This window comes from Spermophilus citellus (genome assembly GCF_964194105.1).
Source record: "Spermophilus citellus genome assembly, chromosome: 14".
Taxonomy (NCBI): Eukaryota; Metazoa; Chordata; class Mammalia; order Rodentia; family Sciuridae; genus Spermophilus; species Spermophilus citellus.
This window is the reverse complement of record NC_138194.1, coordinates 103704454-103716516: the sequence shown is the minus strand read 5'-3', so window position 1 is coordinate 103716516 and position 12063 is coordinate 103704454. Positions and strand designations below refer to the sequence as shown.

The 12063-nt window shown below is 58.5% G+C and overlaps 1 protein-coding gene across 5 annotated transcripts in view; it reads left to right on the top strand.

Annotated features, from left to right (window-relative positions):
• Positions 1-12063, top strand: part of TSNARE1 (t-SNARE domain containing 1) — a 113067-nt gene that overhangs the window by 92284 nt on the left and 8720 nt on the right. For all 5 annotated transcript variants that reach the window (XM_081266748.1, XM_081266747.1, XM_081266746.1 and 2 more), the window contains one exon: positions 10739-10811. In XM_081266748.1, the coding sequence (XP_081122874.1) occupies positions 10739-10811 (73 nt within the window). The remainder of the gene's footprint in view (positions 1-10738; positions 10812-12063) is intronic.

The window sequence follows — 12063 nt, the reverse complement described above, 5'->3', positions numbered from 1 at the left end:
TGGGCTTCTGAAGCTCAAGGCCCCTGAGAGCAGGTGGTAGAACAGGGACCTGGGCGAGTTAGTAAGCCAAGTCACTGGCCCAGGCCTGTCTCCGCCTCTGTTTCCCTGACGGTTAGCAGGGCTTTCTCTCTCCTTCCAGAGACACCCCAAGTGGCCCTGGCTTGTTCCCCTTTCTTCCTGGGCCCTCACTTCAGGGCTACTCCTCCCTGCCTCTGCTGCACCCTACTCCCCAGGCTGGTGGAGGAGAGCTATGTCCCAGGACCTCTGCTGAATGTGTTCCTGCCTGCAGAAGCCGTCCCCCACTCCAGCTTCTCAGAGAGGGTCGCTGCCCGCCCCAGCCTGGCCCTGGTGGGAGATAGCTGGGCTTATCTCTGGCTAGATGGAGATGTCCAGAGAACACTGAACATCCGCGGGGGTTTTGTCTCTGCTGGAACTGCAAGGGCCTCTTACCCTGGAGAAGCTAAGATAAGGATGCGGGATCCCAGAAAGTCTGGGAGGGGTGTGGGCCTGCCCCTGGCAGCTCTAAAACCCCACCCCTCTCTGAGGACAGCCCTTGGGAAGCACTGGCTTAGCTTGTCCCTTGAGCACAGAGTGGTCTCAGAAGGCGGAGGGAGCAGGGAGACATGCCAGCTGCTGAGTCCAGGGAGCAGAGCCGGAAGGAGCGCGTGTGCTGCCACAGGTCCCAGGCCCCACACGGGGACCCCTGGGTGTGGAGCTGAGCTCAGGGAAGGGTGGCCCTGGGCAGTGGGCCTCCTGGACCTGACAACAGAGGCGAAGAGGCGGGTCGTGGGAGCTGCTGTTGCCCTTTCACTGGGAGGCCTCATCCCAAGCCTGCAGGTCCTGCTCCCAGAGCCCGAGCAGAGGCCTCAGGGCCACCTGGGACCTATGTGACCTTTTTGATGGCTCTGGGTGGACAGTGACAGTCAAGTGGCTCGTGCCACTGAGGTAACCCCAGGGTCGGGTTCAAAATCAGAGGCCTTGGCGGCCCATGTGTCAGGCCCTTCTCTGTGGGAGGGGATGTGCTTTCTGGTTTTGTAGGGTGTGTGCAGAATGGGGCTTTCCCAGGGGTGACGGGCTCAGCTGAGAGGTGGAGGGACCCAGCCTAGGGCTCTGAGCTGGGGCTCTGGACTGTTCTAGAACAATGGTTAATGCAGGATTAATTGGAGGGTCTGGGCCTGTGTGCAGACCAGAGGCCCTTGCGGGTGGCTGGGGCTGGTATGAGCCCATTGCCTCTCTCAGCTCAACAGCGTGCTGGGGCTCAGCACAGGCTTCGCCTTTCAGCCTCAGTTTCCTCGGCAATGCCTAGGAGCCTGGGCCAGCACACAGCTAGTCCCAAGTGCCGGGCAGAGGGGCAGTGGGTGGCATGTGTCATGTGGACCATGGTCACTCACAGAGAGCACAATACCTGTTGTCATTAGCCTTTGAAAACCTTCCCCCAGGTTCCAGAGGGTCCTGTGACCACAGCTTGCTGGGATCAGGGAGGGTGGGAGCCAGCCAGCCAGCCTCTAGGGAGTAATGTGACTGTAGCAGATGGCCCACACCTTGGGGGCCCCATGGGCCAGTTGCTCTGGAGTTATGGCAAAGCAAGGCCTGTGGGCGCAGGGGGGTGCCTGGGAGCAGCCTCAGGAGGACAGAGTGGTGCCTTCCTCTCCCTGCACAGCATACTTCCACTGGAGTTGGGACTCCCCCCTCTCACATCCCCTGGGGGTTTTGGAACGTTTTGGAATCACTGAGTGAGACTTGAGGTCCAGGAGCCCCTTTGTGGTCTTCCCTCCAGAACTGGCCTTTTTGGGTAAACATGGGGGTGTGGATGGGGAGACTGAGGCTAGGGTGGATGACTGATGTCGCAACAGTGGGTTATTGTGTCAGATGCCCTCATGCCACCACCTTGCCTTAAGGTAAGCCCTTGAGGGCAGGCCACTAAGGGATGCCTGAACCCCAAGTCCCACCTCTGGAGATCTGAAGGTAGTCATGCAAATTCAAAGCCCCTCGGGGATGTGGGAGGGTTATGGGTGAGTGGTTGATGAGAAGTCCTGGATTGGGCCTGGCGCCGGGCACTGTGAGGGGGTGTGCAGAGCTGTCTGTGCTGGGAGCCCCCTTTCAGTCAACTGGTGGCCCACCTTGTATCCTTTCCCTCTTCCCCCTCCCCAGAATCGTCCTGCAGGGCAAAGTGGATGACCTGGCTTGGCGTGTATGCCTGGCCTCAGGCTAGATCCTCCCAGCAAGCCAGGGAGCCTCTTTGTTTTCATTTGTTTGTTTAATAATATTTAACTTTAAAAAAAAAAGTTTATATTTAAAGAAAAGCTGCAAAATAGCACAGAAAGGACCTGGACTTTCATTCAGCTTTTCTTAGTGTTGTACTGTAGTATAGCTATCAAAACCAGCCGGTTAGCGTTGCCACCGTGGTCTAGCTACTCTCTAGACTGTCTCCAGGTCCCCTGGTTCTCCCACTTAGGGTTGTCTCCTGTTCCAGGACCCAGTCCAGGGGTTCCTGTTACATTGACTCGTCCCGTCTCTGGTCCCCTCCAGTCCATGACAGTTCCTGGGTCTGTCTTTCATGACTGACGCTCTTGATGGTGCTGATGAGTAGTTTTGTAGGCTGTCCCTCTTGGAGACGACACATTCTTTGCAAGAGCCTTTCTCTCCTTCTTGTACAACAGTGGACTTAAGAAAAACATTAAAATGGTGCTGGACTCAGGCAGAGTCCACCCAGTGCAGGAAGAGACTCGGACCCAGGCAAGAGCCTGCTGTACCTGGGTGTTCACAGCCTGCTCACCTGCTTGGCCTTCAAGCTGTGCCAGGCCTTCTCCTTGTGACTGAGGCCTCTTCTAAACAGGCCCCTGTCCAGCTGGTAAGCAGGAGTAGGCTAGGGCACCACGTGTCCACCCTGCATGCAGCTCCTCGAGAGAGAATGTCATCCACTTCCCATGACGGAGGCTACGAGGTGGAACCCAGTGTGACCCCTGACCTGGAGGCCTGTCTCTGAAGGAACCTCTACCCCAGGCTGTCTGCCTTTTCCTGGGCAAGGCATAGGCACCTGGTGTTGTGCCAGGCATGCCCAGGGCCCTGTACCACTCCCACTGCTTGCCTGTTCCTACCTTTAGACTCTTATGAACCTGAGGCAGCCTATCTCTGGTCTCCTACTCTAGGGTGCCTCTCTGGATTTGGTCCCAGGAGGGAGCCCCACCCTCCCAGGACCTAGGGTGTTGGATGCTGGCAGCTCCCGGCCTCCTGGCTGTCAGCCTGGCTGAACTGTGAAGATGGAGAAGCTGTCCATCTCATTATCAAGAGCATGAGCTTTAATTGTGTTTGAGCAGCACGAGGCCAGGTGTGGATGAAGAGGAAGCAAGATCGATGGACCATGGCGAGAGGTGTCTGAGTACCCAATTAGGTCACGTCCAGGATTTGCTGTCCCTCTCCAGGGCGGGCAGCCTTGTCCCCAGGGTTGTCTTCTGCCCTGGCATTCTGGATTCTGTCTGTCTACCCAGGCCTGCCCAAGAGCTCCACAGCTGAGGGACTCTGTGCATGCTGCTGACCAGCCCACCTCTTTTTGCTCAGCCAGAAGGGAGTTTGTACCCAGGGTGGCCATCTCCACCCTCTGAGGCCTAGCCTGAAGACCCCAAGAGGAGGTGGGGGGGCCTGCAGCCACACAGTAAGGCCCCTGACAAGTGGTGGCAAGTCAAGACCCAGACATCCTCATGCCACTCCTTCCTTGTCCTTCTCTGAGTCCTGGCTTCCTAGTTGGGCTGGATGAGACCGTGGATACAACGGGCTGTGAGGCGTTCTGCAAATGGACATCCCTGTGGCAGGGATGAATGGCATTTGGGAACCTCTCTGTTGTCCCAGTTGCTGATGGTGAACCCTGGTTGGTCCCTGAAGCACTGCCCTTCTCAGCCCTGCTGGGGCTCCCAACACCCCTGGCTCTTGTGTCTCCTTCCTGTCGGGCCTTGCCTCGTCTCTGCTCTCTCTGGCCATCCCCTCGGTTCTCTGAGAACCCGTGTAGCTCTCAGTCCTGTCTGGTCCCTGGAGTCATTCAGTCCTCCCTCCTATCCCCTCCTGTGGCTTCTCTGGGTGGGCGGCCCACCCCTGTCCCCAAGGTGGGCCCTGAATGACCTTTCCCTGTTTGGCCAAGATGTGATAGGGTGGCTGTCACTGCAAAGGAAACCCAGTGCCAGGACTCAGCCAACATGCACATTCCTTCTTGCCCTTTAGTCCAGCCTCCCACCTGCTGAATTGTGCTAAAACTCAGTGGCATGAAAAAACCACCATGGAGTTCAACATCAGGATGTAGACACAGCTCAGTGAGGTTGGGTAGTATATACTGTGCTGTCTAGAGCCTCCAGTGGGAAGACTTGAGTGGCCAAGGGTGACTTGGACAGCTGGAGGCTGAAGACTCTTCCACTCTGCCTCTGATAACGTGGGCTGGGATGTCTCAGGCCAGGCTCAACTGCACTGTTCATTGGATTGTCTCCATCTGGCCACTTTGCACAGCTTGGGCTTTCCCACAACATGGCCGCCCCACGTGCTCAGACTTCTCGTGTGGCTCTTCAGTTCTTCTTGTGTGTGTTGCAGTCATGGAAGGTATACAGTGTCACTTCCCTTGGTGCTTTGTAGTTAAGTGATCGAAACCTGCCTGATTCAAGGGGAGGGACCTGGGTCCCACCACCAGTGACAGAAGCATCCAGGGATCCAAGGCCATGGTTTAAGCCCCCCAAGGACCTTAGAATAATCTGGTCCCTGAGCTGGTTATAGTGGTCAAAATTGCTTGCCTCGAAGTTTAGGGATGAAATCTGGTTACTGTGCTTGCAGGCTCAGTGAGTCAGGATTGCAGCAGGGCCAAGCCACAGCTTCTCTGCACCTCTGGGGTAAGGCTTGAACCCGTGGTGACTGGTTCTAGACCCTCCAGCATCCTGGCCCTGCTGCCTGTTGGTGGAGGTTGACCTGGGGTCTCGGCAGGACTCCATTCCAGTCACCTCTAGTGTCGTGTTTCGGGATCACGTCTTGACAAGGAGCCAGCCCTGTTTTGTTTTCTGGCCTTGCAGATTGTGCAGCATCTCTGCCAGGTTCTGTCTGTCCAGGACCAGGAGATGGACCATCACCCCCAGTTGTCAAGCCATGCCGGTGTCACTTTGCAGGATGAGTGAGTGGGTGGTTCGTATCGCTGTCTCTGGGAGATGCAGCCCTTTGTGCTTGTCCCCCAGCAGCCTGGCCTCCTCCTGGCCCCGGGACCTGCTGGACCTGCTTCCACCCTTTGCACTTGACCCTTGGCCTGAAGCCTTGCTCCGTACACTGGAGCAGCTCCCTTCACCGGTGGGCTCAGACTACTAGAGTGCTGCCCGCCTCCGGAGCCCACCCTCCGGAGCTCTGTGGGACGCTCTTTGATTGCCTGGGTTCTATTTACTGCCTTTTGTTGGAGCATAAGCCCCATGGAGTCTGCAGTTGGCTCTTTCTGGTTATTGTTTTCCTGGCACGGCAGAGGATCCTGACACCAGGGGTGCCCAGTGACCATTTGTGAGGAAACATGCAGGTGGGTGGAGGTCTGAGGGCCAGGTGGGTAGGTGAGGGGGTCTGTGGGAACTCTGGGAGTGGGTGCTGCTGCTGCGGTGGGCACAACTTGGGCCCACACAAGACCCCTGGGGGTGGGTGTGCAGGGGCTGAGGTTAGCAAAGGAGGAGCAGAGGCTCAGGGGTCACAGCTCATGTGTGGACGAGCTCACGGGACTCGCGGCCAGTTGGCCTGGCTTCAGAACAGGGCTGGGCTGCTGCGATGCTCTCACAGCTGCCTCGTGGTTAGCCCCATTTCAGAGGAGGAAAGAGCCAGCCCACGAGGCCAGCCACCCCTATGATGTGACTTGACCCCTGGCCACAGGTGCTGCACCAGTCTGCAGCATAGCAGACTCTGACTGGTCCCTGGGCCATGAGGTTGAAGAGATGGACACGTGGCCCTGGGCCACTGCCCATGTGTTACAGCCCTGTGGCACTGTCCAGCTCCCTGGCCTCTGCCCACTGGCCAGATGCTGCATGTGCTGCGTCCCCTCACCTTGCCCGTCTCACCTGCTGGAGTGTCCTAGCTGTCCTGTCACCCAGCTCAGGTGCAGGCGCTGAGCATACCAGCTGCATGTTGCCGTGGCTACCTGGCAGGCCCAGGAGGGCGGAGGACCAGACGAGGAGGCTGCCTAGAGCCCCAGCCGCCCTCCCTGCACTGGGCGCACGCAGCTGGTGGCCGGGGTGTGATTGGTGTGGCTACTGTCAGCTATGGGTAGGTGAGTAAAATAAGTAAACAGAATTTGGCTATTCCGTTAATTGCAATTGTAGGTAGATGGTGCCAGGATCCTAAACGAGGAGAGAGTGTGTAATTGAGACAAGTGCAGTGGTGTTTTCTTGTCCGTAAAAGCAGAGGAAGCATACCACACGTGTGTGCATGAGCGCACACACACGCCGAGGTTTTATCATGTCTGTGTGAGGTGGCTCCATGGTAGCAGGGAGGGGAGATTCTGTGAGATCACTCGGGAGGAATCAGAAAAATGACTGCATGATTCCAGCCTTTACCAAGGGCTGGTGTCGGCCAGTTTCCCACGGCCTCCTGCCTCCGGCTGCCCGTGCCAGCATGTGCAGCTACAGTACCTGGCCTCTAATGCTGCTCTGGGCCTGCTTGATGCCCCAGAGGGCTCCCTCCTGGGCAGCCCCTGATCCAGGTGGGAGGGTGTTAGGGCTTGCAGGTCCCTTGTCCTTAGGCCCAGGATTGACCTGTGTCACTCTAGACCACAAGGCAGACTTCTGCCTGGGAATGGCTCCCACCCTGTCTCCAGGTGTATGTGGGGGTTGGGCCTCACTGGGATCTGCCCAGTGCCCAGTGCCCAGCGCCCACGTGGTGATGGCAACCAGGGGGATCCCTTCTGGGCCAGCTGCCCACCTCAGATCGCCCTGGCACCATGGGCCCACTATAGACGCATGGTCTAGGTCCCACCTGCCTGGTTCTGCTATCACTGCAGGTCCATTTGGGGCCCCTCATCCCTCTGTTTCGCACATGGCATTGGGTGCTGGAGGGGGAGACGTAGCTGGGAAGCCATGCCTTATTCCTGGAGAAGGGGATGAAAGCAAATGCTCGCCGTCCTGAGGGAGCTCCTGCAGAGGGCCTGGGGCCTCGGGGCACCCAGGGCCACGAGGGCTGTCTTCAGGGCACAGGTGCCCATTCCTGATCATCCTGGAGGCCAGATGGGGCTCCTCCTCGAGCTCGTGTGGCTGGGTCCACCTGTGCTCTGAGCAGCACCAGGAGATCCCCACAGCCACGGTGGTGTCCTGGCCTCCTGGAGGTGGCCTGGGTGGTAGGCCTCGTGTGGGGACAAGGGAGGAGGGAGGGTCTGTGGCCTCAGGCTCACCATGCCGTGCCTGCAGGCCTCCCTGTGTCAGTGGAGGTGCGACCTGAGGCGCCCTGGCTGCTCTGCTGGCCCTAGGGCAGGGCGTTTCCACGGCAGCCTTTTGTCCAAGATGGTTAGTGTGCAGTGATCAGGGAGCTCCACGGAAGGAGAGATGACGGGTCTGAGCAGTGTAGCAGGCTTTCTGTGTCCCATAGAGAGGGCGGGGGACGTGGGACTGGCCTTGCTCCTGCACCGCCTCCGCCCTGCCTGCTGAGCAGCATGGTGAGGAGAAGGGAGCCCGGGAGGAAGGGGCTCTTCCTGTGAAAGCTCGCGTGGGACTCCAGGCCAGCCAGTAGAACATCTGGTGTGGCCCTGACGGCAGGGGTCAGAGCCCTTGCTGGGGGCAGTCTTGGTCACACTCCTGGAAGCCACTGCCTTCTTGCAGTCTGTGTGTGTCCCCCGCACCAGCCCTGGGTGTCTGTGTGTGTCCCTGCACTACTGTGGAACAAATTAACTTCCCATGTGTCCAAGCTCATGCCAGTGGACAGTTGTCACTGTTCCCATGTCCTTTTCTGCTGAGTTCAGCAGGAATAGACTGAGTCCTTTGCTGTGCCTATTCTCTGTCCTCTGTGACAGAGCTTGCTGGGGCCCTGACAAGTGTTGTGGGTGTGGTTAGTTGGGCCCGTGGGGACCTGGCTGGGGCACCCACAGCCCATGATGGACAGAGATGGCCAGGCAGTGGCAGCCAACATGCAGCCAGCCCTAGCCACAGCTGAGGGCACCCCAGGCTGTGCAGAAGGCCTGCAGCAGCCACAGCACACCCACTGTAAACTGGACAGCAGCCTCAGCCACCCCACTTCCAGTGAGCTCTCCAAGACCCAGAACGAAAGCTGTTGTGCCCTGTTGGTGCGTCAGGGGTAGGACCTGGGGACACCCAAGCTCGTGTGTCGTCCCCTCCCCTCCCCGCCCCTGCTGTAGGAGTTGATGCTCCCAGGCAGAGAATAGCTAGTGCAGTGACCCTGTGGAGCTGTGAGGAGAAACGGGCTGGGCTGTGGGAAGGACAGCTGCTCTGCTTCACCTGCCAGCAGCCTGGGACTCCTGGGCCACGGGGTCCCTAGGCCTGTGGTCCTGCCGTTGATTCTCCTCCCTGCCCCCTGATTTTCTCCATGTCCTCTCACCAAGGCTGGGGTCTATAGGCTGGGCAGGGGCTCTGAGCCATACCTCCTGCAGGACACCCCAGCACCCTCTGCTGTGGAAACAAGCGCTCGTGCATGCACATGTTAAGCCTGTCCATTCTGGCCCCTGCACCGTGGGAAGTCCTGGGTACCGCCACCTCCCTGTGGTGTGACTGATGTGTAGGTAGTGACTGGGCTTGGGTTGGCCGTGGGTTTGGGTGCTGGCTCTAGCCTTTCCTAGCTGTGTGTCCTATGTAAGGTGCCCTCTGTGCGACAGCTTGCTCCTCTGCCCTGTCTGTGGAGTAGATATTAGTGAGTGAACTTCCTGGTGGGGAGATGCATGACTTGCAGCCTGTGGAGCCCATAGGAAGGCCTTAGGAGTCTGCACCCAGTGTAGCCAAGGCCGGGCTTGGGGCGCAGGCCTTGGCATGGGCAGTGACCAGAGCCAGGCTTGGTGCTTGGCAGGGTCAGCGCCTGCTCTTTGAAAGAGCTGTGTCAGTAACCTGGAAGTCTGCGGAGGTGGGATCAGTCTGCGGCCCGGCTGAACAAAGAGCCCTCAGCTTGACATTGACATCTCCGTCCTAGGCTGCACTCACAGCCAGGAACCCCATTTCCAGAGCATGTGGTTATAAGGAGAAGCCTAGAAACTGGCTGGGTCTGGGGCTAGCCAGCACCATCCTCCTGACTGCTGCTGGACCCTCTGGGTGCCACAGACACTAGCTGAGCCGAGATCCCAGCCCCATGCTCCTCAGCACCCTCCGGGCCATGGCCATTCCCACAGAGCAGCCACACACCCTGCTCCATATTTAAGCCCAGTAATTGAATTGCAATTGATAGTACATGTCGGTTTAAGATCATGCTAATTGCTTCATTTCCCAGAACACTCCTAAAAAGAAAATGAATTTCCCTGTAATATTTTCAGTGGGGTGAAATGACCCTTGTGGAAATCAATCCTGGCTCTAGAATGAGCTGCAGAGTGAGTGGGCGTGCTGGGGCGGGGCTGTGGCACTCCTCCTGCAGCCTCAGCAGGCATGAGGAGCTTTCCCGGCCTGAGAGTAAACCCAGCCTCATGCCAGGCACTGTGTGAGGCTCAGCAGGGCTGTGCCTGGTAGGCTCTGTGAGCTGGCCTGGCTCGGAGGGGACTGGTCTCCCAGGGTCTCAGCACTGGCTAGAGGAGAAACTGTCCCTGTGTGAACGTCATTCAGGAACGGTGGGGTGTCCAGGAGTGGGCACTGGGGACAGAATTCCTACCCGGAAAGGCCAGGGTGATCCTGGGGCCTCTTGAGTCCCCCTCCCTCCCTGTGCATTGGGGCTAGGACGTCCCTTTTGGTTGGTGCCAGCTCAAAGGTGGCAGTGTGCACCCTTCTCTTGACACAGCCTGATGTAAAAGGTCATGGAGGTACGGCCATGTCCCTTACGACCCTCATGGCCACTTTGCTGGGCAGAAGTCAGGGTGAAGCTGGACAGTGTAAAGGAGGCAAAGGACCAGCGTAACATGCAACATGGAGGGACCAAGTCCTCTGGCCCTGGTGTCTGCTCCCGTGCCCGGTTCTCCAGCTTCCCAGAGCCTCAGTGCTTGGATGTCAGTGGGGCTGCCGCCCATGGCCTACTCGACTTTCATCCACCACCTGGCCACCCGCCCACCCATCCTATTCATCTATCCCACTCTGCCAATTTGCTGAGCAGCACCTGTGTGTTGGCCCCTTCTTGATACACAGAGGGGCAGGTGTGCTCTGTCCCAGGTGAGTGGGGATGGGGTATCCATAGGAGTGCAGCTCTGCAGGTGGTGTGGCGAAAGTGCTCTGTGCCGGACACTTTCTGGCCTGCTCCTATCAGGCTTCCACCAGTGTTGGGGACATGATGTCCTGCACTAGACCACACGTGCCCAGGCAGACCCTGGCGCTCGTGCATGCATTGAGAAGCTCGTGGCACTGGGGTGCTTGGAGAGCTTGGGGCTTGGCCTGAGAGCAAGATAGAGGAGCACTCAGACCCTGCCCCACCTCTGACCTGGGGCAGCCTTGGCCTGAACTCACCTTTTCTGGGCCTGACCCTGCCCATTCTGGGCCCAGATTGCTCCTCTGACAGGAAGAGTGCAGACCAACTGATCACTAGTTCCCATCTGGCCCAGGGCTCTCCATATACGGTGTCCTTAGTCTCTGGGCCTGTAGCACGCTGCCCCTAACGCAGCTCCATCCTGTTTCCTCAGAGCAATTTGCTGGACGTGAACCAGATCATCAAGGACTTGGCCTCCATGGCGTCGGAGCAAGGAGATGCCACTGGTGGGTACCCACTCTACCCTCAGGCCACGTAGCCCCAGCTGCCTCTTCCCCCAGGTGTGGGCACAGCTGCCTGGAGATGACGGAGGCCCAGAATGGCTTCTGCCTGGGTTTCCTCCTGCTCCACCTCTACCCTGGGCCTTGTACTGACCAGGGACTCCCTGGAGTGAAGGCCAGCTGCCTGGGACAGGTGACTGCAGCATGGCCCTGAGGATATGGAGGGTGGGGGCCTAGAGCCCCTTAGGGTCTGGTGCTGTCTCCAGTGACTGTCAGGAGCCATGTGTGCCTCTGGGAAATGGGTGTGCCTGAGCTGGGTGGAACGGGCAGTGGCTGGGCCTGCGGGCCTGCTCAGGGCATGGTATCCCCCAAACCCCTCACCCCAAAGGAACTGGGCCAGCTCTGCCAATGGGGACACCTCTTACATCACCTCAGAGGCCCTTGTCCCTGGAGCTGCCCTGCTTCTCAGGAGGAAATAAGAAGCCAGGCCAAGGCTGAGGCCCAGGCCTGTCCCTTGCTGGTGAGGGTTGCTGGGGTAGTGTGGAGCAGGGAGGCTTGAGGGTCACGTCACAGTGTCCTCACCCATTGTGACAGAGGGGCCTTCTCTAATAGAAGGGGCACAGACCAGAGAGGCCTGGTGGCATCCGCCCAGGCCCTCTGCTACCCCAGCCCTTCTGCTCTGCCTTGCTGTGGGGTCACCTTTGACCTCCCCAGAGAGGACCTCCCTATCTTCCTCTGTGCTCCACAAGTTCTGGCCCCAGCAACTGGCCATTTATATTTGGACAATTTTTTTTGGGGGGGGGTGCCACAGATTGAACTTAGGGCCCTCAACTACTGAGCCACATCCCCAGCCCCATTTTGTATTTTATTTAGAGACAGGGTCTCACTGAGTTGCTTAGTGCCTCGCCGTTGCTGAGGCTGGCTTAGAACTTGCCATCCTCCTGCTTCAGCCTCATGAGCCGCTTGGATTACAGGTGCGCACCACTGCACCTGGCTCACTGGACAGGACCTGGCTCACTGTTCAGACCTTCCTCTCCGCTGGGCTCTGTGCCTGCCTAGTTAGGTCTAGGGCATTTTGAACATGAAGTGGTCACTCTGATCACTTTCCTTCTGGACTGAGCGAGGTTCTGGCTCCATGGGTGGCCTCCTTGCTTGTGCAGAGCCCTGGGGGCACAGGGACACTGGTGTCTTTACCCAGTGTGGTAGAGGCCCTGTGCCCACCTGCTTTGGGGCTGGGGTGCACAGGTGGGGACTCTAA